Source organism: Melanotaenia boesemani, chromosome 12, assembly GCF_017639745.1.
Source record: "Melanotaenia boesemani isolate fMelBoe1 chromosome 12, fMelBoe1.pri, whole genome shotgun sequence".
NCBI classification, from domain to species: Eukaryota; Metazoa; Chordata; class Actinopteri; order Atheriniformes; family Melanotaeniidae; genus Melanotaenia; species Melanotaenia boesemani.
Window position 1 is genome coordinate 30156326 of NC_055693.1, and position 25145 is coordinate 30181470.

Below are 25145 nucleotides of genomic sequence, written 5' to 3' on the forward strand. Positions count from 1 at the left end.
GTTTATCAAAGCAACTATAAACTCAGATTTCTGGGTCAATAAGAAATTGTGCTCAAATTGCAGGGCAACCAAAGGCTTGTCAGTGGAACACCGCTAACACTAAGCATGCACCTTTCCAGACAGCACAGCATGCCATCACTGTCAGTGTTACTGTCGGTCAGTCTGAAATTAAATGCTCCCACGATGCACTTGGCTTGGTGATTAAAAAACAACACAGCTGAAGAAACAAGCCATTCAAATAAGGCCAACACAACTCTGTCGTTCAAAGGAAGCTCCAGTTTTCTGACAAAAGTCATGTAAGCACACCTCGTGCTGTTACTGCTGCAGCGAGATGCTTAAATCATACATACATTGCACCATGTCGCAAGAACTAAAAACTGAGTCTCTGTACGTGGGGATGTGTTAGACTTTTCACATTTGAAGGTGATTCTTACATCTCAGCACAGCAAAGCCCTGTAGAGTTGTTTGGAGTGAAGCTTTGGGCCACAGAGATTTCAAGGTTGCTGCATAACAGATGAGCCAGAATTCAAATAGAAATGTATCCCTCAGGTAGTACACATTTGCTTTGCAAAACAGGCAATTTGCAGTTGTCTTTACTCGAGATAGTTAACTTAACATGTTTTTCTATAAAAGCAGCAAAACGTTCGCCAAGAATTCTGCACTGGTTTCAATGCAGCCAGTATTGCTAGCATTTTTATAGAATCTGATATACACCAGTGAACAATGTTCACATGGCAGCAGTGCTTTCAGCACGAAATGCAAACAAGCAAAGGAAAGCGGGGATACAGAGAAAACATGAACCAATGAACGGAAGAGATGAAATCTAATGAATTTGTCATATTATGACAGATAAACAAACATAGCAAAATAAAGTAGAGTGACCCCACAGCGCAGCAGTCAAGCCCTTAATGAAATTTACAGAAAAAAAAGAAATTAGCTAACATATACCTTATGGGTAAAGACAAAAATGTATAAGCACTGCTGCTAATTCTACAGAATCAGATAAACCAGTGTTCTAGTTTAAACAAAAATATTATTTTAAAGTTACTGCAATAGTGCATTAAGTTTGACTAAACACAGACGACTCAGTGGAGCTCCTTGGGAGAGTTTTGTATTCCACAGAGAACATTTTCTAGTTTTTGTTTAGTAAAATTATGGGAAAATGGGAACAGGGCCTCTCAGTAGTTCAAAATTCTCACAAACAATCAAGGACCTAGTAAACAAACCAAAGTTATTGTTCCCATTTCATGATTAAATGACTGAAAACACACAACGGAAACTTTCATCTTTGATTCTAGTATCTGCATGGTGTACCATCTTCCAAGGATAGCATAAATAAGATTCAAGATACAACACACCTAAAATTTAAAGCTCCTAAGAAATTATTTTTCCTACATAGACCACACAAATTAAATGTGTAAACTTTGCCCCTTGTCAAATTTGGCTGTTAGCATCAGGTTTTTATTTGCCTGCTGAATTAAATGTCTGGTAAGTTCCAACAGTTGAGCGGTGAATTTCTGTGTGATCAATGCTGGACTGATCAGTTTGCCATGTTTAAAATAAATCGTGTTCTTGATTAAAGTATTTCCCTTTACTTCTACAATAAAGTAAGGTCCATTTAAAAACAGTTTTGCTTATATTATATTGGAAATATATGTATTTATGTGTTTTGTCCCTATAAAAATAAGACATCATAATAATAAATTGGAAAATTGGAAAACTGGAAAAATTTATTAATACATAGTAGGGATAAGCACGACTGATTAGCTAAAACAGCGCAAGGTGCTGTTTACAGCGCTGTGTTAAAAGAACAGCGTGGCCCCGTTAAGAATGGTCGAGCTGGATAGAAGGAGAGATGCACAGGAGTCAGAGCAGTAGGGAGGGGTAACGTCGCTGTGAAACTTCCTGTTTAGCAGGGAATGTTTTCCTACCAGCTTCAGCAATAAACACCACACAGCTCTTCTAGCTCCAGTGTCTGCTTCAACACTGCTGGGTAAACTGAAGGGTGTTAACCCTGAAGTTAGCTGCTGCTTCACCTAGAAACCCAAGTTTAGTAGCTGTTTCTGCCAAAGTTTTTTCTTGTTATTGGAGGGAACAGACCGAAGCAACAATAGGTGTGTTTCCGTTACCCTTAGAATTGCTCAAAACCTAAATATCGCAATAAAAACTGGTAATGGAAACACCTACATTTTAAAAAAACCTCTCAAATACCGCTAAACCTTTTTACGCTCTGATGAGGTGGATTTTCAGACGAGTCGATATAGAAGTATATCGCAGAAGTGTAATGGAGACACTTTTTTCACATTTACAAATCCCTGGATGTGACATAACGGGTCACGTGACCAGTTCATTTCAAATAAAGATGGCGCGGCATGAGTAGACGGAGGAAGAGACGGAAATCTTTTAACAAATAATTAAAGAAAAATATAACTGCCATCCTTGATAGCAAACAACAGCAAAATACAGAGTTTTACAAGGAATTGGAAATCTCCTTCCTCCTCAAAGTGGAGTCTTGCAGGATGAGATTTTATGAGAATAACAGCTAATATGCTAAACATCATTCAGTGGAAACACCTGTAAATCGCAACTGCACTTTGTTGAAATTTTGGAAATATTGCTTTTATTTAGTAAAAAACTGTAATGGAAACGCAGCTGCTGTTGCTCACAAAAGTGTTGCTACAGGAGCAAAAAGACCAGATGGAAAGACGAGGGCAGTTTGTTGTTGCTGAACGTTCTCATAGGAGCAATGTTTAGCTCACGTAGCAAAGCACCGCCATCTAAATGCAGCCCACCCAGGTTTGATACTGATGTCTTCCTGACCCACTTTCTCATCTACCTGCTGAACAATAAAGGACACTATATCCCACACAATGTTAAAAATATAACAATGTAAAGAAACACCTGTATATGGAGCACATGCAATATACAAATAACATCTCGTACATGTTTTACAATTTCCATTTGGTGATAAAGTATTTTTTAATTTTATTTTTGATGGCGTCACGGCGACGTCACGACTAATCGACTTTGAAAGGCCTGAGTGGTCGACTTCAAAAATCACCTAAAATGCTTATCCCTAATACACAGCATGTCGAAGGACATCTGGGGAATCTGATCAGGGGTTAGTGTGTGGGTGAGTGGATGGATGGAAAATAAAAAACACAAAGACAAGCATTTTACTTGTGGCTGGAGCATTAGCTACAAGTGATAACAAGTATCTACATTTTTAGATGGAAATTTATGCCCTCTTTATCCTTTTGCTAATGCATTAATGCAAATTTCCCTTCCGAGGTACAAAGAACGGAAAGGATTTTTTGATTCTGTTCTATTCTAGTGCTGAGTGATGATGGAAGTATTGCACTTTATAAACACTTAACTCCGCTCAAAGCTTGAATATTCATCATTTAGCTTCCAAATCATTTTAACTAGCTAGAAGGGGGAACAGCATCACAGCACAAAGAATAAATGAGGAGGCTAGTAACAGAGCCATTAGTCCATCTATAGTACATCACAGAGGGATTTAACCATGCTTGTTTTCACAGGTCTCTGTCACCAGAGACTGGTCCTCAAGTCTGCTAACAGTTACAAGAGCTTTACACTGAAGAAGAGCAATGGAGGAGGAGGGGCTTACTGAAAGTGGGATTGTAAAACATTATGGTGATCTGCAAATTAGAAACAGCCAAGAAGAGGTCAGCTGCTCTGTCGTACATGTATGCTAACACGCACAAGTGCACAACACACACACTCGAATGCACACACCCGGTTCTGCTTCGCCAAGTTTCCCAGCTGTTTCCTGGCAAGAGTTGTTTTTCATGCATAATACAGATGATGCATCATGTCAGATGGCAACAAAAAACAGACGTCAAAGAAGGCTTTCTTAATAGTGATTTTCTTTGCAGTCACTAGTAATGGCCCAGTTGTTGGCATGAACAGAAAAGCATACTTTAGCTCCATAGTGCCATACTGAATATATCAACAATAAGGGAACATTTATTGGAAAAACCATAAAAAGGTTATACTTTTATGCTGTTTTCAATTAACCCAGAAATCAACTTGTTCACACTCAGGCCAAATTGGTAAACACTCTGCTCTAAGCTAGCCATTTTAATTTCAAATTTATCCATAATAAATCATACTAAATTATGATTTACATTCAGTGGAAGTTCAGTGCAAATTTCACTTTTACTTCAATGCTTTAGCTAATCTGATATTATTTTCTATTAAAGTTAGGTAGAATAACTCTGCCTGTTCTTTACTGTTTGCCTTCCAATATAACAATAATAATGCTAATGCTACACAAATATAACTATTCAGATTAGCTAAAATGGTGAGCAGAACATTAAACATACCTAATAGGAGTTCTGTGTTTTTCTATTTGTCTATTTGATTTTGATACTTTTTTTGGTTTTGATTTTTATTTACTTTGCAAGCTTAAGTTTTTTTTTTATGGAACAATAAAATGTAGAAAATTAAGACTGAAATAACACTTTGAACATTTTCCAGCCGCATACAATAACAAGGTAGCAGCTATAGTACACAGTCTGCCACTAAATAAAAAGGCATCAAGCCAAATTGACAGCTAACGTAGCTAGCTTTGGTATGCTAACAAGCAAAGCTGTAAATGATTTAGTTGTTTCTAAATATCAGCATGCTATTGGTCAGCCTAGACATTTGAACGTGGCAATATTACCCAACAGAGGGAGTGTATATTCTAGAAGATTGCTGACCTATATGCTAAATGCTAATCTTGCAATTCTAATGCCCATTTCAGATGATGATCAAATTGCTTGATGCATGAGTTACTGCCCCGCAGTCAGATGAACAGTCACATTCTCATTTGCCACCAACAGCCACTCAGTTACCAGTACAAGATTATCACAGGCCACATCATTAGATGGCTTTGGTACTAATGCAGCCTACAAATAAAGTTCTGTAGCCTCTGCCAACTGCTTAACACTCTTAAATTAGTCACTTTTTGTACATCCTAATATCTAGCATTTGTCACACACATGCTGCCATCCGGAAGTTGCCATTGCTCAAAATGGTCCAAAACAGCATCTAGACTTGTTTGTAGATCATTACAACTACTTCTGCTGGCAGCTTTTTAATAGCAAAGCAATTCTGGGTGTACTTTTGCTGCTTTTTCCTGTCTGAAATCTGATAGTGACTTTTATAGCTCAAATGTAGTTGCTGTGTACTGTGCTACTTTCCAAGCTGTGCAGTTTTTATATAACTGTCACAACATCTAAAATTTTGTAATAGCTAAACAAGCAAAAGGAACAGTAATAAAAAATTCAACAGACATTTCTTGTACTGCACATGAGGCACAGCAAACATGAACAAATGTAACAACCTAGAGCTTAAAAAGAGGAAAAATAATAGAAAAACACAACATTATCTATTTATTTGGTTTGGTAATTGCAGTTCAAAGCTTTGTGAGCAACCTCCACAGAAGCACAACAGTTGATCATTGATCTGTTTGAAATCCAACAGAGTAGTGCAAACTGTGGGTCGCTCACTATCTGTAGCACCTCTGAGGGTTTCACTCGAGTGGTTAGTCATGTAAACTTTACACAAGAGATGACATCATTGATTACATCTGTTGGCATGCAGGAAGTTACCCAGGACAACAGCCTGTGCAGAACATCTGCTGTCTCCTCACCCTGTGCCAGATCCCTGCCTGTACTTATCAAATCCCAGTGTCCCTGCAGATGTTCTCGCTGGCTGTAAACATCCATTTGCAATCACAGGATGTTTGGGGTTCTATAGTCGAGTTACGCAAAGTTCCGCCCAATGGCATTCGGATGTCCATTAGGCTGGCAAAGGCCAAAAACTTCATTACTGCCTCATTCTGGAGCGGGAAACAGGCTAGGAGGCTATCAAACTACTTATCAGAAGGCCAATAGAATTGGTTAACTTCTAATAATGCAGTTAGTTTAATTCCTCAAAAAAGTCACTTTCTTGGGAACTTTATACATTCTGTATATATTTACTGAGTATGACAAATATAATAAACCAAATGTTTCATGATAACATTGCATCGGTGCATAATAAACAGCAGAGCTAATTTAAGACATGCATTGCTGTTCAGAGAATTAGTTCTACCCATTTAATATTTAATCACAGTGGCAAACTTTACTTTCTAGATCTTTACTCAGCTAACATAACCAGATAACAGATGAATACAGAGGGTTTTAATTTGGGTGGTAAACATCATCAGCCTACAACAAAGAAATATCCAAGTTTGGGTTAAATTACAAACTAACAGCATAATTGGTAAATATTTGATTTGGTTAGATGTAAACAGTAGTGAAAGAGTACATTTTTACCAGGTCTTAAAATTAAACAAATACAAATTCATGTAAAAAAACAACATTATTACAGTGTCACTATTTATGTAATGAAAACTGAGCCAAGATGGAGAAGTAGTTTAAAAAAAATTTATTACTACGTATCAAATCTGTTTGATTGATTAACAATCGTGTGAAAACCTCAGCAGTTTGCTGGTCTGAAGCATTCAACACATTAAACACAACGCTAAGGAAGAAAGACATCAGCAGTGGTCTTAGAGAACTAACTGCTGGTGCCCATTAGTCTGTTAAAGGTTATAGGGTCATTTTCAAACAGGTGAAAAATATTCAATACAGTTGCAGATTTTCACATCAGTTTGAGTTCAAGGTCAGACCACAAAAAACTCCAAGAGCTACATCTCAGACTCCACAGGCATCAAATATTGACCTTCATGACAGTACAATTAAAAAAGACTAAAAGAGTTTGGCTTTTGGAAATAGTTTCCGGTTAGAAAGCCTCTTTAAGCAGGATATAGATGTGTGGCAGAAGTTTGCTAATTTCCTTCTTGTTCTTGGAGATATTTGGCTGTCATGCACAGCATCATATTTGGCAGAAAATATCCCTGGCCAACAATGAACAGACCTAAAGTTAAAGTACCATTTCAAGTACTTTAACTAACAGCTTCAGCTGGTGAACGTCTCCTGCTCCGACTGCAGCTATAAGAGCTAATGAGCGGGGGAGGGGCGGAAGCGCTGCTCATTGAGAAGAAGTAAACATTCTTTCACGTCAGTTTCCAAAAGTCGCCAATAACACCAGAAAAGGTCTCTAGATTTGTTGCTAATCATTTCTTTGAAATAGTCAATAGATGTGTCTGAAAACTTGCTAAACATTGCACCAAAGTAGTTAAACTGGCAACTAGGGCTGCTCGGTCGGGGTGGGGGTCAGTGCAAGGTTATTATAGTTAACGAAAACTATCGAAAAAACGAAAACTAAAATTAAAAAAACATTCTCGTTAACTGAAATAAAAATAAAAACGACAGTTTTTAAAAAAACGTAAACTAACTGAAACTGTATTGTGTGTTTACAAAACAAACTAAAACGAACTAAAATTAAAGCAAAAATGTCCTTCGTTTTCGTTTTTTGTAAATGTAAACCCTAGGGGTTGATATGAAATCTATTTACTTCGCTCTGCCGGATTTACGTTGTGACGTCACGTGTCAACAGCGTGTCCACGCGCCGGCTAGCGTGATGCTACGGAGAAAGTTAGGAGAAAGCGAGGAGAGACCTGTTTGGGATTTCTTTCGTTATGACCATGTCGAAGATATAGTGCTTGTAGAAGAAGCAGGTGGTAAAATATGTGGACGGAAAAACCACGAATCTGAAAATCCATTTGAAAAGCTGCACACGAAGGTTAACCAGGAGCACCTGGACCAGGTAGCCTTTCTGCCCCCCTCCACGGAAAGATAAGCTTCAGCCATGCCAAGCAGCATGGGGAGGGAACGTGAGTCACAGACACACTGTGAGTTATACACACATATAGTCTTGCACACACACACGCAAACAGACCTACACACACAGTCACACACAAAATCTTGAAAAGCTGAATTTGAGAGGCTTAAATTAGTTTTTGTTTACAGTGTTGGACAGCAGGTTATGTATGTTTAGCATAGAAGGGAAGGCAGTTTATTTGTACAGCACATTTCATGTACAGGACAATTCAAAGTGCTTTACATAAAACAAAAGCATTATAGATATTAAGAAATAATAAAAGACAGCAACACATAGCAAGAATCACAATAAAATCATAAATTACATTAAAATGATTAAAAGCAAGATGAGATAAAAAAGTTTCTGTGCAGATGTCATGCATAGGCGCATGAGAAAAGAAATGTTTTTAACATGGATTTAAAAATGTCTATGTTTTGGATGAGCTGCAGGTGTTTAATGCGTTTTTAGGAAGTCCTGTTAAAAGACCATTACAGTAATCCAGTCTACTGGAGATGGATTCATGGATGAGTTTCTCTTGGTCTTTCTGGGAAACTAAACTTTTAATTCTGAAAAGAAAAGAAAAGCACATCAGCATCCAGCTGAGATCCATCAGTATCTTAACCAGCTGCTGGCTCTGTGTTCTACCAGACACGTTCACTTTCAGTGTGTAAAATATCCACAGCTTTATCATGTCCAGTATAACATGTGAGGTCCTGTACTGCTGCACAGGACCTCACATGCACCTTTAGTGCTGTTCTTTATGTAGTTAATTGTGAATTGTTTCAATGAACGAATTAAACCTCTGGTCCAGAGTTTGTTGGGTTGTTGAGGTTGTTCATGATTAGTCAGAATGAGCTCCTTTAGATTCCTGGCTGCCAAGAACTGTAAACTGTCTCTTGAATGGATTCATGTTATGTTGATGTGTGTCTTTAGTATGTTGGTTATGTTGATTTTTACCTAGCACACTATCTCAGAAGCAGCATTGCACACATTTTTTTTTTACTTATGGCTACTGTCTTATGGGCTGTTGTGTTTGATTTGTTGATGGCTGTTCATGTTTCCTCCTGATACAGTTTTTTAAAAAGTTTTTATTATACAGTGCTTATTCTGATTATTTTGAATTTTGCACTTGGCAAATACTCTAATTTGGAAAAAACAAACAAAAAACTAAAACTAACACTAAAACTAATAAAAACTAAACTAAAACTAAGCATTTTTAAAAAACGAAAACTAATAAAAACTAGAAAATGTGCTCTAAAAACTAATTAAAACTAACTGAATTTGAAAAGAAAAAGTCAAAACGAAATAAAAACTAAAACTAATAAAAAAATCAAAAACTATTATAACCTTGGGTCAGTGTGACATTTGAAGCGTTGTCTGTGGTAGTACAGACTCGTTTCTTTCCACCAGGTCCCCATAGCTATTGTTTGTCTCAGACCAGCAGTTACGTTCTGCATGGTGTGATCTGGAAAAAATGAATCTGGAGGCATTTTGTTTTCACGTTGAAATCCGCATCAATAAAATGTAGCGCGGCATTTATATACGGCTCTATGGTGCGGCTTGCCAACAGGTCCGTAGCAGTGGCGAAACATTGGACTGTAGCCACGTCCTTCACAACACCCTCACCACACTCATCATCCAGGGCAGGAGAGACAGAATGGAGACGAGATGGCAGTGATACCGTTTGTCCAACGTGTTGATGAGTTTTTTTAAATCCCGGGTTGTTCACTGTGTTAACTGAGAAAAAGTTCTGTTTGTTTATAACGTTTGTCTCTCTGTGTCTCTGGAAGCTGGTGGATTATTTAGTCGCGACTCCCAAAAATTTAACATTTTTCTATTTTCTTGTGTCGAGTCGCAAACCCCCATGTGCACGTCTGCGTGAACGAGCACAACATTTCACATGCACGAATGTCGCCTGTCACTTGGCTGGAGGAGGGCAGCGATTTTCACCTTATCGTGCAAGTTCCATAGAAAATGAAAGAGAAGGAGCGACGTCGCCGCCCGTGTGTCCAGCCCTTAACTGGCGAGGTGTTTGCAACGCGCACTGAATAAAACTGAAGCAGACGGGGCTGTGGGAGGAGTCTGCAGCAGAGCGCTGCAATGCCAGTGGCGCTCGATTTGCAACTGAAAACAGCGCAAGAGGAAACTGCGAAGGACAAAAATAATCGGATCCTTTCATTTTTATGATAGTTGAAAACCCAGATCATAATTGTGATTAAAGTTCGATTAATCGCCCAGCCCTACTGGCAACACTGATTTTTCTGCCGCTTATCCGGAGTTGGGTTGCGGGGGCAGCTGCCTAAGCAGGGAAACCCAGACTTCCCTCTCCCCGGCCACATTCACCAGCTCATCTGGAGGGATCCCGAAGCGTTCCCAGGCCAGCTGAGAGATGTAGTCCGTCCAGCGTGTCCTGGGTCTGCCCCGGGGCCTCTTTCCCGTGGGACGTGCCCGGAACACCTCACCAGGGAGGAGTCCAGGAGGCATCCTAACCAGATGCCCGAGCCACCTCATCTGGCTCCTCTTGATGCGGAGGAGCAGTGGCTCTACTCTGAGCCCTTCCCGAGCTTCTCACCCTATCTCTAAGGGAGAGCCAGGCCACCCTGCGGAGAAAACTCATTTTGGCCGCTTGTATTCGCAATCTCGTTCTTTCGGTCGCTACCCACAGCTCATGACCATTGGTGAGGGTAGGCCTTTTGGCTCAGCTCCCTCTTCACCACGACAGACCGATGTAGAGTCTGCATCACTGCAGACGCCGCACCGATCCGCCTGTCGATCTCCCGCTCAATCCTTCCCTCACTCGTGAACAAGACCCCGAGATACTTAAAACTCTTCCACTTGGGGCAGGACCCTATTGCAGACCCGGAGAGAGCACTCCACCCTTTTCCAGCTGAGGACCATGATCTCGGACTTGGAGGTGCTGATTCCCATCCCAGCCGCTTCACACTCGAGGCAAAAAATCCTGATAAGGAAGACCTAGAAGGAAGGAATGGGCTTAGTCTTTTGCTGATCTGCTCTGTCTTTCTGCAAACAGAGTGGAAGCTAATGATTGCCTGGAAAGAAGAGGGTCCTTGACAGCAGTAATTCCCAAATCGGCCTGTCTGTGGGAAATGTTAGGCATGTAAATACCATGAACAGAAGCACAAGGTTAAAAGACTGACATGAAATCGTGATTCCTCTTGGGGCTCGCTCCTGTAATCAGCAGGGGCACATATAACTCACGGACATTTCCCACGGCATCAGCTGTGCATTTTCCCAAGTGTCTGATAAATGTCTACATAAGAGTTTAAAACTGCAGCTGTTGATGCTTTGTAGCCCAGCACATGAGAACAGATCTCCAAGTTGCCATGGGCAACACCAGATGTCATGGAAAGCAATAGCAATCCTGTAGAAATGAAGGAGAAGCTGATTGTCCCGTGACAAGAACCAAAGTCTCACTACACCCATCTTTACTGATGCATGGACTGTTTGTTTCATTAGCAAACCAAAAGGGAGGTTATGTTTTTGTGGTTTTAAGGGAAACAACAATGAAGATACCAAAGTATTCATGTCACTGCATTCACACCCAACATGCCAACATCCTCAAGGCAAGCACATGGATCTGTTTACAGTGTGGTGCTGAAAAGAGAAAAGCCTGCATTCTTTTACTAATGCACATAGCTCATGAGAAAAAAAAAAGAAAGAAGAGTCTCATACCGGTGCTGAAAAAAAGAGGTCACATGTTGTGTCCCTGTTCTCTGGCCTGGAGCTGGATGGTCAAAGGACAGATAATGAAGCCAATGAAAGATGAATATTGAAAGATTATTGCACGCACAATTTACATCCAATGCCCATGTTCATTGGCTGTGCAGAGCATGAGCCCTTTTTATAGCAAGCCAGAAAATATGTGTAGTGTTGGTTGGTGGAGGGAAATGTACTGCACCTGCTGGAGGTCTTTTAAGCGAACCAGCTTTATTGTTACTGTACTTCAGTTGTAAACCCCAACTGGCATATTGTACAGATTAATATTAAAATAGATCCTTTACTAATTTTTGCTGTATTCATTAGTATTAGTGGCTCTTGCCGCCCGTACTTTCATCTGAAACATCTTGCATGTTGAACTAAAATAAACTTAAAACACCCTGTTTGTCTCATAATCTAAACAAAACTCTATGCACATCACGAGTTGCAGTTTAACAGATGACAATTATTTGCAGAGAATTAAAACCTGACAACTCGTACCTGTTCCAACATCCCAAATGCAAATGAAAAGGTCCCAAATATCTCTCCATTTTATTCAGCCATTAACTACAGAACACTAGACCAAAACAGTACTTTAATAATTGTTTTTTTAAAAAAAAACACCTTTGCTCTCTTGTTCATAGTTAACTGAGAAAACTGGGATCACTCTTACATCTGTATAGATGTGGATTAAATAAAAAATCAGCATGTTCAAGTTAGCATGACCACACATGACAGAATTTTGCTTTTAAGCTAATAGAAAACAGAAAAGACCAAAAACTTGGAGGAAGTAAATCATGCACATCAAAGTTGCCATATTCTAAAACTAAAAGTTCCCTAAAATTTATCTGTTTTAGTGAGTTTTCAATGAAAAATGTCAGGTTAACTGGTCAAATTCTCTCTAGGAGTGAATAGTTGTGTGTCTCTCTGTGTGGGCTCTGCGATGCACTGGTGACCTGTCCAGGATGTACCTGCCTCTCACCTGTTGCTGCGTCAGGCTCCGGCTTCCCCACGACCCTTAATGGACGAAGTGGCACAGATAATAAATGAATAAATCAATGAAAAATGCTGGCTTGTTGCTTAAAATTCACATAAAAGGATTTTGTCATTGTAATGATCTTTTTAGTGAATCATCAATGAAAAATAAGAGTATTTAAAACCCCTGCATGTTTATGCAAACAAGGATCCAGAATTTTCAGAAGTTTGACTCTTTACAAAACAGTGACACTTAAACCACGTTTTTGCTAAAGTTTTATTCAGTAATCACACACTGATCATTTAAAATGGGTTAAACTATAACTTGCTAATACCTGTGTTTTTATATAAATGCATTTTATTTAATCTTCAGTGAAAAGTATTATTACAAAGAATTGCTGTGCTGTGGTTTACCTCAGTAATCTCACGCTGATTGTTTGGCTTAAATTATAATCACAATAGCTTGTTAATACTTGTGTTATTATATTAATGTGATCTTACTAAATCCTGTAGCACTGCCTGGCTCTAACCACAGATTCCTCTGATCAGCAGCTTTAAATTTCCCTCTCACATGATCTAGTCGATCATCTATCCAGAACCAAAGTTATAGATAAGCCACTTTACAAACGAGACCACAACTTGATGTTCTGTTCACAGATTAAGCAAATTTAATGGGTCGTAATAATTGGTGAGCTTTCAGGGCATTACTAGACAGATTATGTTGCAGCATATTTACTCCAAGCCAGGGCTGCTTGGAGCAATCTCTAGACCACAGTTACACACTCATCATGCAGTGGTATTGATCGTTTCACTTTTCTTTTGGCAAGAAAGCAAATAAGCCTGTGTCCCAAAATGTCAAACTTTGTGCTACAATACAGCCAAAGAAGGCACAGATTCATGAAAATCTGTTCCAACAATGATTCTGAATTACATTTGTTTTAAAACAACACCTTAGTGAAAACATCAAGAACACTATAGCTGTCTGAGTATGAGAAGTCTTGCCATAGAAAGATGATCCAATTCATGAGGCCTCTAGTCGACGCATAGGAAAAAATAGTACAAATACTTAGATAAAAATACTCAGGTTAAAAATAAAACAGGCCTCATCATGGCCTGCACCTGCATAGCTGCTAGTTTTCCTTTGCATTGATGTTTTGATTCATGCACATGTGCACACGGTTTAACTTCGGTCATACAGTACAGTCTGGAGACAATGTGTCGCAATGAGCAGAAACTCTGTTTTTCACCGGTCACCACATTTTCACCAGACCGAAAACTTTACACAGGAGCTCCAGCTTCCTTCTGCATCCTGTCAAGCTCTTCATGGCTGCATTTGCTGCAGCGATTAGCGGCCAGAGCGAGATATTCAGGCCAAAATCTCCCCCCAAAGCCTTTATATATCTGTTCACATGTCCTTTCAGATTTTCTTTGGGAATGAGTGAAAGGTTGTTCGTGCTATATTTGTGGATTTTATCAGAAGTGCTTCAGCTCACTTACCAGCTGATTTTTTTTCTCTCTCTGACAGAAAACATCATAAAACCAGAAAGATGCCCTTTGGGATCTCTGAAAGCAAGTTGAGCCACTTTCACTAATCCCCTCCACCCTCTCCTGTTTTTTATGTCATTCAATCCATCTGAACATTTTGCACACTCACATGTGTTAATAAAAAAGGATTCTCGAAAGCCTGAGGCAAGATATGATGGACATCCATACATACATTGTGCACACAGACTGAACATGGAAGAGCAGAAGGGCAGCATAAAAAAAGATCTCCCTAATGTAGTTTTTTTTATCTGATCACACTTAAAACCAAACAGACTCTTTTATTGGACTCTAACAACATCAACAATAATGTCAGGCTCTCCATGAACTGGTGTGAGTGGTTCCCAGTGTGCAATGCTACACTGAAAATAACCCTGGAGCGTGGTCACATTCAATGGGCCCTGAGGAGGATGACAAATATCCTTCATACGGTGCCTGCTGACCTGACTGTCGACCTCGCAGAACTGCTATTGTCGTCATCACTTCAAAGTCTCATGTTGCTCTGTAGGCCTTCTAAAAAAAAAAAAAAAAAACATGTCACTTTCTAAATCATATTAACAAGCTCACTCAGAAAATAAAAACACTACAGGTGTTTAATATTGGAGTTTTGCAAAACTGCTATCACTGATAACAATTGCTAGCTGATCAAAGTATTTCTTCTAGTTCCTTACATAACTGATAAATCTGTTAAGTATTGTCTTTATTACTTATTTATTAGTCCTTATTTAATATTCTGAAAAAGGGAAAATATGATGCCCACAGTTTCTTAAGGGCTTTTGATGTTTTCTATTGGCCTTTTTTAGCACAACCACAAGCCCAAAACCTTCTGCTGTCTGCTGTCAAATATAAAAAGGGAAACAGAAAGTGAAGCTACAACTGCAAGTGGAGAGTTTAAACGCACATGTTGAAAACTGACTTCATCAATCGACCACTAAGAGAGTGTATTGCCATCTGCTACTAAAATATTTTAACTTACCAACAGTCACAGCTGAAAGTCGCCATGTAGACAGTGGAAACTCTTCGATATTACAAATAAGTTTGGGAATTGAAATTCAATCCCCAACCATTACTCGTGATTACAGGGCTAATCAGTATGGATAAAAGATTACAGACAAAATTGGTGTCATCCAAACTGAAAATACACAGGTAATTCTAAGATCTGATAAGGAGACAAATAAACTTGTCCTAAATACACTTGACCTAGTTCCACCCCTTTTTTATGTCAACAAATATTTAAAACTAATTTCTAACAATAACAGTTGGAAAAGATCCTGTTGCCAAAGTTTGATTGGGCAGGGAATTCCAGAAAAATGTGCACCTTCCTTTGGAAATGGCCCAAACCTCCTGAAAACTGACCAAGATGTACAAAATGCAAAACTTGCCTCATCAATTAGCCTAAATAAAAAAATAAAAATCTTCTATTTCAGCCCCCTTGTTTATAATAAGTAGACAACAGCGCAGCACCAAGTTTATGCAGTCTTGGCCTTTGCAGCACTAGACAACCGTTTTTTGGTGGGAATCCAACTGGCTTTAAGGCAGGTACAGACACCATATCGATGGTAAAGAGGTGAGCAGTAGTGGGAGACTTTGGGTCACATGGGGGAGAAAGATGCAAACAAACAAAAAATTCCCTGATTCAAAACAGCCAAAAAGAAAGTGAGAAAAAGTTTACATACACAGTTAAATCAAGCTACAGCATTTATCATCTTTGTTATTAAATCAGTAACAAAACCCCAAAGAGTTGTAGACCAGCCAGAGGAAATGGCCAAATCACAAATCCACAAGTTTGATACACTACCCAAAGACTAGTTATTCATCTGATAACTGCAGAATGCATGTTCACAAAGAGTAGCTTCATCAACACCCCCCACTTCACACCACGCCAACAGTGGGCTATGATTTGCTAAAGGGAACCGAGCAACTTCAGACTTTTAACAATCCTGGAAACCAATTAACTGCAATAATATTTATACATTTTCTGCACAGCTTGCAGCAGAATGAGCCTAGCAATTATAATAGTCATATTGTCACAGTAGAGTAAGTCAGCTAATTGGAGATCCAAGAGAAATGAGAAATCCAAGAGAAATGTCTGCCGCCGACCACAAAATGCAAAGAAGAAGAAAGATTCAAAGTTGTCTGAAGTGTTTGGAAAGGGAGCTTTTGAAAAAGAGACATCACTGCATTTGTAGAACAAATTTTCATTAACTGCCTTTTTCTGGTAAGAATTCCTAAATAATATGGCAATTTTGTTTTCTAAGACAGAACAGCTACACTGGAACTTGTTGTTTACTCATTTGCACCAACTACACCATAACACAGGCTCACCTTTAGAAGGCAAACATTCAAAGCTTCCCAGGAACCATCTTTTCATTTGTATACCAGAAACCCCTCCCACACAGTAAATAAGGATGTGTGTGTGTGTGTCACTGACAGTTTGTTTAGCTCACGCAATGCTTTTAAAACCACACAGTATTCTCTATCCCTCACAAGCAACTGCAGCTCAAAGTGCCAATCACCACTCACATCAGCCCACTCCACAGCCCACTGGCAGACCTGAACTAAAATTAAACTCGGAAGGGAAAAAATAAAATTACCCTTCATAATGTATGAGTGGAAAAAAAAACTCAACAAGTTTCACCTCCCTGAAACTGAATCCAGCACCAAAGGAGGAACACTACATATGTACATTGTTATGCTTTTGTGTAACATGATATCCTCAGCCTGTGGTAAGATGACACGGGTTTCTGATTTAACCAGAGCAGAAATACGTTTACAGGACAACCAGGATGCTGTAAAATTTTGAAATTGCCTTTAATATTTGAGGATTTTGCAAAGTCTAAAACAGGGCAAGGAAAATAATTGGAGAATCGATAAGGGGCAGGCTGGATGTTCTCGCTGTGCAGTGATGATTAATGGAGGGTTGAGTTTCATGAGAATCATCATTAGTCTTGTGACTGGGAATTGGATGGGCTTTGCACTCAGAGTAGGCTACCAGTAGTGATGATATAGATTCTCCTGAACAAGCAACAACAAAAAATATCATCCTTTTACTGGCAAAGTGCAGAGCAGCTCTACTCCTGAACCACAGAGTGAATTCCACCAGATTCCACTGACAGACTCCTAAAGCCCTCTGCATTAGGAAAAGATCCATTGTAGAGATTGAGAAGACTTTTGGAGCAGCGCTAACAAGGCCTTTGTCTCGTTCACATTTAATGGCTGCCTTCTTGACATGGGCTGTAAACTCTCAGCATAATGGTTTGAGGGCTGAATGTGGAGGATTGCAGGACAATTGTGCTGCCCAAACACCTCGTGCGCAGCAGGAGTGTAGGCCCAGCACGTCGGAAGAGGTCGGAAGAGCCTCAGAGGCTAAACTGAAAATATATATGATCAACTAAAGTGTGTGGAAAGGAAAGCTTTTTCTGGTTTTTTGTCCAAATGTTGTATGCTGCAGCAATATGCAATTTAAGAGTTTGTAGAAAAATATTTATATAAAACGTCATATTTTTATGGACTTTCATATTCATAAATATACTTTAAAATAAAAGGAAAAAGGTCAATAATTAATGCTTTTCCAGTCGCATTGTATTCACTACCACTGTACAGTATCCTAGATCACTTCATAGCAGCAGTTGTCTGGACCACACAGTCTTGTTCCTGTCAGCTAAGAACAGGAAACTGAGGCTACAATTCACACAGACTCACCAACACTGGACAATAGAAGATGGAGAAACGTTGCTGGTCTGATGAGTCTCCATTTCAGCTCCACATTCAGATGCTAGGCTCAGAATTTGGTGGAAACAACATGAAAACAAGGATCCATCCTGCCTTGTATTAACGGTTCAGGCTGCTGCTGGTGTAATGGTGGGGGGATATTTTCTTGGCCCACTTTGGGCCCATTAGTACCAACGTGGCCTGGTTTAACCACCACAGCCTACCTGAGTATTGTTGCTGACCATGTCCATCCCTTTATGATCACAGTGGAGCATCTTCTGATGCTACTTCCAACAGGATAACACACCATGTCAGAAAGCTCAGATCATCTCCACCTACTTTCTAGAACATGACAATGAGTTCACTGGACTCCACAGTCACCAGATCTCAGCCCAACAAAGCAGCTTTGGGATGTGGTGCAACGGGAGATTCTTATCATGATGTTTGAAGTAAACTGGACGGAAACATGAAAGAATCATCGACTGAGGAGGTGTGCTTGACACGTCATGCATGTCCAACCTGCTCTCATCCCCAAAGTGTCTAATTCTGTCATGCTAGGAACAGATATTATTAAAGGGAAATTAAAAGAGTTTTTTAGGGGGGTAAATGCAAGGCATGTAAAAATAAAAAAGTAAATGTAAAACATTTACACAACCACTTCAGCTCTTTATCTTCGCTTTATGTGTGGAATTGCAATGCTGTAAGAAAACTAAATAACATCTGAAGTGATGACAGATAGAGCTCACTAATGTCTGAAATAATCTTAAAAACCATTCACTCCCTTTTGGAGTGGACTGGGTGTCATTTCTGCTATGCCACATCCCCCATTGTAACTCCAGTCCACCTTTCCCGATCACACTTCTCTGCCAGTCATTATACCATCCTCCAACACATCACTATCATCATCATTTAGCATCATCATCCTTTTCCACTGTCCAGCCCACAAACTTCTAACATGTCCTAATCTGCTGCTTATGTAACCCTGCAGATGATTTAGCAACCAGTGACCACCGTTTCACTGAGAGCTTCACTCAAAGCTGAACGCACCGCTGCTCTCCACTTCAATCTATGTGGAAAGCCTGTGTGTGGTTCAGCTCTTCTAATATAAGCAGTTTGTTAATGTATGGGGAGGATGGTAGGTCTGGGTTGCGCGCAGCTGAGTCAGCAGTGCGTGCAGCTCTATAATATAAATGTAATAGTGAGGAAGACAGATGCGTAGTTTTAACTCTCTGGAGGGGATTTAACGCTTTACAATAAAGCCTGCAGCCCTGCACGCCGAGTTGACCCTCAGGAGTCTGCAACAGTCGAGCACGTACAAAGCATAAGGTGCGTCTTTCTTTATGCCATTAAAACTAAGAACACGAAGCGTTTGGATAGCCCGATGTCGTTTAAACCCACATAGCCATGATCAGTCTCTTTACAGAATGCATATGAACCGGATCGTGTTCTGATGGATCGTGGACCACATCCCTCGGTTCTATAATCCCTGCAGATTCCACTGACCTCGATAAATAACTCCGAGTGCCTTGTCACCGTGGCGTTAAATGTGCTCGACACTAGCCTGTACTGTGATACCCTGGGAAAGGGGGAAGATGGGAAGAAACAAGCGCATCGCACACAGTCACTCCATTTCAGCGCGTCCTACCAGAGAAAGCAGTCCAGCAGCAGCACAGCAGGTCCAACCGGAATGAACTCCAGGGAGAAATCCCCAAAAGCAAAATAATAATAATAAAAATAATTTAAAAAGGGAAGAGCAGGAAGGTGGCTCGGGCGAAACGAACACAGCGGATCTCCAGCGCTCAGTGAGCGCAGCTGAGGCGACTGTCAGGTTGACGTTGAAGTCAACCCACTACTTCCTGTGACATCACACCGCGCCTTCAGCTGAGGACCTGGATTCTGTGGCGAGTCTCTCCTGCGCAGGATGGTTCAGCTCCCACACTCAACACACAGACTGGTGGGAATAGTTTACGTAATTAAACTGTGGCTTATTCGAGAGAACGCAGCTTCCCACTGACTCACCGCAGTCTGCACGGCTTTCCCCGCGTTTTCCTCTCCGGCTTCTGAAGTGCTTTCTTTTCCAACCTATCCTGTAATGGGTTGTGTGGAAGAATTTTAGACTTCCCCCCCTTAACTAAGAATCTATATATATATATGCTATATATATATCTAATAAATACCGTGCTCATCTATTATTTCCCTCCTTTAAAAATACCGCCTGGTGTATAGTTGGAAAGCCTGATCAGTGATGACTCAGACTTCCAAAGATTCGGCTCTTTTGACTCGACTTCCTTAGCAGAGTCAATGTTTTTCGAAACCTGCAACCGTGTTGGAAAAAGTCTAATTAAGGCTATATAATTATATCTGTCCATCTGTGCTACCCCATCTGAAAAGAATGTATTCAGTTTTGTGCTACAACACCATCTCAGAATAAAAAAAAGATGCTGCCAACATATAAATTAGGCCAGAAAAGTATGCCACCTTATGTATTTATGCAGGATATCTGTGTAAAATAACGTATGCATCTATGCATTTATATAAGAATACTTAAAAACTAAAAACATTTTGAATAATTTATTCAATTTCTATGAAAGTGCATGGAAAACTAAAATATCCTACAACATTCTCCTGTTAAAATTTCCTCTTGTTCTGAGCATCAAGTGTTGCCAGGTGTTTCAGTCACAGATGTAAGACTCCCACCTGACTGCCACCTAAATGATGGACATATCACAAGGTCCTGCAGCCAGTGGTGATCCCATGTCTCCTGAATCTGTGACCTAACTCCATCCTCCCGGATGACAACGCTCTTTTCCTCATCACAGAGTAACTCCAGAATTTGGGAGTGTAGAGGATGGAATTACTTGCTGAGAGTCCAGACCTCAGTCTAATTGGACACTTGAGATCAGCTTGGCCGTGGTGTACATGCTCGAGTGACCAATACAACCATGCTGGTTGACCTTCAGCAGCTCCTGGTTAAGGAACGGGATGCCATCCCACAGCTAAATGTAGCCAGACTGGTGACCAGCATGAGACGGAGGTACCAAGCTGTTGTGGTTGCATATGGATCCATAAACATTACTGACGTTCCTGATAGTGTAAAACCAATGAAGTGTATAAAAATTGTCAATTGTTATTTTTCCTTTCATATTGTGGGAGAGTACAATCACCAGTCCATCAAGAAACCAAGAACCAGAATAAACACCAACAGGAGAATATTACAGAGGGTTTTGGCACATTTCTTGGGAATCACAACCCACATGTTTAGCCGTACTGCTTATTCCACAAAAACATGATCTTTACAAGTTATATACAACAAGGTATACACCGTTGTAAAGATGACTAATCAGGCTTTCCAGCCATGTATAATTTAACAGCAATTTGTATTATTAAAGGTGAGAAACAATCAACCAAATACAGCTTTACTTACTGTATGAGTTACTTTTATTCTCAAGCATATAAAGGTGAAGGGACTAACATGTGCAGACACGATTAGATATATCAGACACAGTATCAGACTAACAGTTTGTACAGTTTTAACAAGCTTTAATGCCAGTATTCGATTTGATCACAGTTATCCTTCAACGCAACCTGAACCTTCTTAGACAGCCTTTAGGCAGTCACCAGGAATGGTTCTCCAAGCTTCTTGAAGGACTTTCCAAAGCTCTTCCTCAGATGTTTCTGCCTTTTGTTCCGTTCTCTGTCCAGATGATCCCACACTGCTTCAGTAATGTTGAGGTCCAAGCTTTGGGGAGGATTCATCCCTTCATCCGACATGTTGCCTCTGAGCTTCAGTCCAGTTCTTGTGTCATGTGGCATTCTTCAGCTTTTTGTTCCTGAAGGGTGGCTGTCAAGAAGCCGTTTTTAAAGAAGGGATTCCTTAAGAATGGCTTCTTGACAGCCACCGTTCAATGGAGACCATTTCTGATGAAACGTCAGTGAACAGTAAACAGATTAACTTAAGGTTCAGCTTCATCTTTAAAGATGCACTATAGAACATTTTTCCCAGCGATGCGTCGCTTATTGTTGGTTAATTCGGCATCCATCTTGCATCCTATCTGAACTGTGAGCTCACACTAGTGAGTAAAAGTCTTATCTTGACTGTTGTTTTGTCCTGTTCTCTCATTTTTTTCCCCTCTTTCTTCCTCTGATAATGTTTTTCTGCATTTCATAAGAGCTAAAACAGTGATGGTGCGTGTTCAAAACAGCCGGTGTGTTGATCCGTTTACTAGCGTGTGAAGCGAAACTCGGCAGCATCGTCACTCGGCATCCCAGATGAAAAAGTTGTATGGTGCAGTTTCTCAGCCTCGGGTCACAGCTCATTCAGCAACCCGAGAGAGAGGAAAAAAATCCAAGAGCAGAAGTTTTGAGAGAGCAGAGAATGAGTCCGAGTGTGAGGGAAAGAGACCAAGCCTGAGCGCAAGAGATCTGAACCGGCAACACTAAACTTGAGAAGAGGAGCCGAGTTTAGAAAGAAAGAAGAATAAAATGGAGAGCAAAGAGGGACTTTTCCATTTCCAGAACTGCACTTGATAAATGTCACTGTGCCATCAAACTAGTCCGGAACGCAGAGTTTTAAGGTCGGAAGGTTACGTAATGCGTCTTTAAGGTCTTGAGTCAGATCCTTGCTGGACTTTATCCCATTTCTTCAGGACATCACTCTCAGATCCTGTTCCTCTGCTCTAAATGTTTGTTTTTTCTTTAGCTGTGACACTTCTTCTTTTGTGCCCTACTTGTTCCGTTTCCTCAAATGTTTGAAGAACACTGTGCATCTTGCTGAGATATGCCAAAGTCCCCTTGTTTTTACAATTTTCTTTCATGTTTATCAATCTGTGTTATCTTTGGCTTTTTCTCTAGCTGCAACACAAAAAAAGGAAACAAATGTATGTGTAACAGGACAACTATTTTTTTCAGAACCATTTTCAGAGATTAAAAAAAAAAAAAAAAATCTGACAGTTGGAACCAAAATATAAATATATAAGAGGGGTGGGGGGGGGGGGGGGGGGTCAAGACTTCTGCGCAGTACTATTTAAAAAAAACAAAAAATCAATAAAATTATTACCTGTAAAAAAAAAAAAAAAAAAAAAAAAAAAAAATAGCTCTGCTTTTTTTCTGCGACTGTGTCTAAAACCAGGACGCATCCACGTAACGCCTATATTCTCAAACTGTGGTACGTGTACTACCAGTGGTATGCGTGAGCCCTCTTGGTGGTACTTAGAGGAAAGTCATAAATATTTTTTAATAAAATTATTAAACATTAAGGGTCGCGGGTAAGCTGGAGCCTATTCCAGCATTACCTGTGAGAGGCAGGTACACCTGGACAGGTTACCTGTCCATCACGAGGCCAACACATAGGGGACAAAAAAACCACAACGGTGGGAGGAAACTGTAGAACCTGGAAAGAACCCAGGCATACACGGGGAAAACATGCAGACTCCACACAGAAAGGCCACAAAGTTCGAACCTCCCCCTCCTGCTGAGATTCAAACCAGCGACCTTCTTGCTGTGAGGCTGTGGTGCTAACCACCACACCACCGTGCAGCCCAGCTCCTTCATGAACTGTCCATAGCTAATAGCTATGTATGTTATAGCTTAATATGTTTGCTTGTATGTTCAGGTTTTTCATGATGGTGGTACTTGGTGAGCTCGATATTTTCTCATGTGATACATACTGTAAAAAGTTTGAGAACCACTGACGTAACGTTTTCACCAGCCTGCTTGATATTGAGGAAATCCTTCTAGTGCAGCCAAAGGAGTTTGGATGAGGTGCCAGCATGTTAGCAACAGAATAAACTTGCTTCCCACATAACGAATCAATTCTCATCAGATTGGCATCTGTTAGTAGTTGTAAAAATAATGTGTGAATATTGCAGCAGATTTCCCCCAATCCACCTCAGTGAGACTCCCCACTGCATCTCCAACACATGGAATTTATTTTGTTTACTAAATAGAGGTTTGATGCACTTTCATGTGAAAACTGTGTAAACTCACCAGCCTGTAAAACATAGTTTTGGTGTTAAATCTGCTGAAATTCTCTGGATTTATTTTCCTTTTTTACACATCATGACAAAGTCTGACAGGAAATAACAGAAATAAAACTCAAGGAGCAAAATGAGGATTGTAGCTGTTTATTAATGAAGACTTGTACCCATCAGTCCTTTACAGTCATGGTAATAAAAGAAGACTAAAGGCCGTGCAGACGAAGAACCACCACTAACCGTCTTTCTTAGGCAACACCACCCTCTTGTGTTCTTTTTTAAAACAACGCAATAATGCCACAGCAATATCTATTGATTCTCCTTCTTTTTATTGGTTTGAATATATATTTATATATTTATATATAAAGTATATAATATATAAAAATATATATATAGTATATAAAAAAGTCTGACAGAATAGAAGAGAAATAAATTGTTTAATTCTTCCTGAAATAAGAGCCATCCACCACGTTGATCTGGTTATTCTGTTCACAGTGATTAACAATTGCAAAGCTTTACCAAAACCATTACTTAAAACTAACAAAAGCATCAGTTATTGTATAAACAGTTGATATGAAGCTGTTTTTAATAGTATCAAGATAAATGTGCCACATTATGCAATGTGCAAGTATGCCATCCACACCCATGCATATACTAGAAAACAGCCTTTAAATAGCTGTCCACTGAAGTGGACATTAGGCATCAAAGGATTAAGGGTGGATGGATGATTCCTGAACAAACCTTTGCTAAATTTAAACACATACTGCACATCTGGACTGAATTACAAGAGCTGAAGTAATTTTATATGTGGGAAAGAGATGGTACGTTAAAGCCAACTTGATTTGAAATATTTTGCAGCACGAAGCGAGAGATACAAGTAAAGCCAAAAATATAAAAAAGACATAAATATATGTGAGTACACAGTAGCAGTGCAGGATGTCATGCAGAGCTGAATGTTCAGACAGAGCGGTTTAAGAGGCTGTCGATGTTTTTCTTCTTTATTCGGATCAACCCCATCCCATGACCTGCAGCACAACCAACAAAGTCATTTGAATGAATTAAACTCCAAAATTTTACTTATATTGAGGATCTGAACCTTTAAAAATCACCGTACCCCTTTTGATTCTGATGCACTTTAGAAAGCAGTCTTTGCGGTTCAAGAAGTTGTTGGCGTTTCCCCCGCAGCCGCTGTAGAAAAACTTGTGGCACCTCTTGGTTTTGGGGTTGTATGCATATCTCTTCTCTATGCCGTCACATGTCCCCCTGTCGATAGGACTCAAGCAAATGTCCGGATGACTCACATCTGTCAATCAAACAGGCAAAAACACCAAATTCATTTAAATAAAAATTGGAGATTAAACACAAATATTTCTGTAGAGGATTCTGTATGTCAGCCTAGAGGCGGTTTGACTGCAGGATCACGAAGATGGTGGAGGATTTTGTTGTCTT

General features: G+C 39.9%; 2 protein-coding genes across 3 annotated transcripts in view; both read right to left on the reverse strand.

Moving 5' to 3' along the window:
* The window catches only part of LOC121650136 (calcitonin gene-related peptide type 1 receptor), a 34949-nt gene extending 15428 nt beyond the window's left edge, over positions 1 to 19521 (reverse strand). The window contains exon 1 of the mRNA XM_042001461.1: positions 19370 to 19521. The gene's annotated coding sequence lies outside the window, so the exon portion shown is untranslated. The remainder of the gene's footprint in view (positions 1 to 19369) is intronic.
* A 4309-nt stretch (positions 19522 to 23830) lies between these two features.
* Positions 23831 to 25145, reverse strand: part of tfpia (tissue factor pathway inhibitor a) — a 53503-nt gene continuing 52188 nt past the window's right edge. For both annotated transcript variants that reach the window (XM_042001463.1, XM_042001462.1), the window contains 2 exons: positions 24811 to 24999; positions 23831 to 24721 (listed from right to left, as the gene is read on the reverse strand). In XM_042001463.1, coding sequence (XP_041857397.1) covers positions 24654 to 24721; positions 24811 to 24999 — 257 coding nt within the window. In that variant the 3' untranslated portion in view covers positions 23831 to 24653. The remainder of the gene's footprint in view (positions 24722 to 24810; positions 25000 to 25145) is intronic.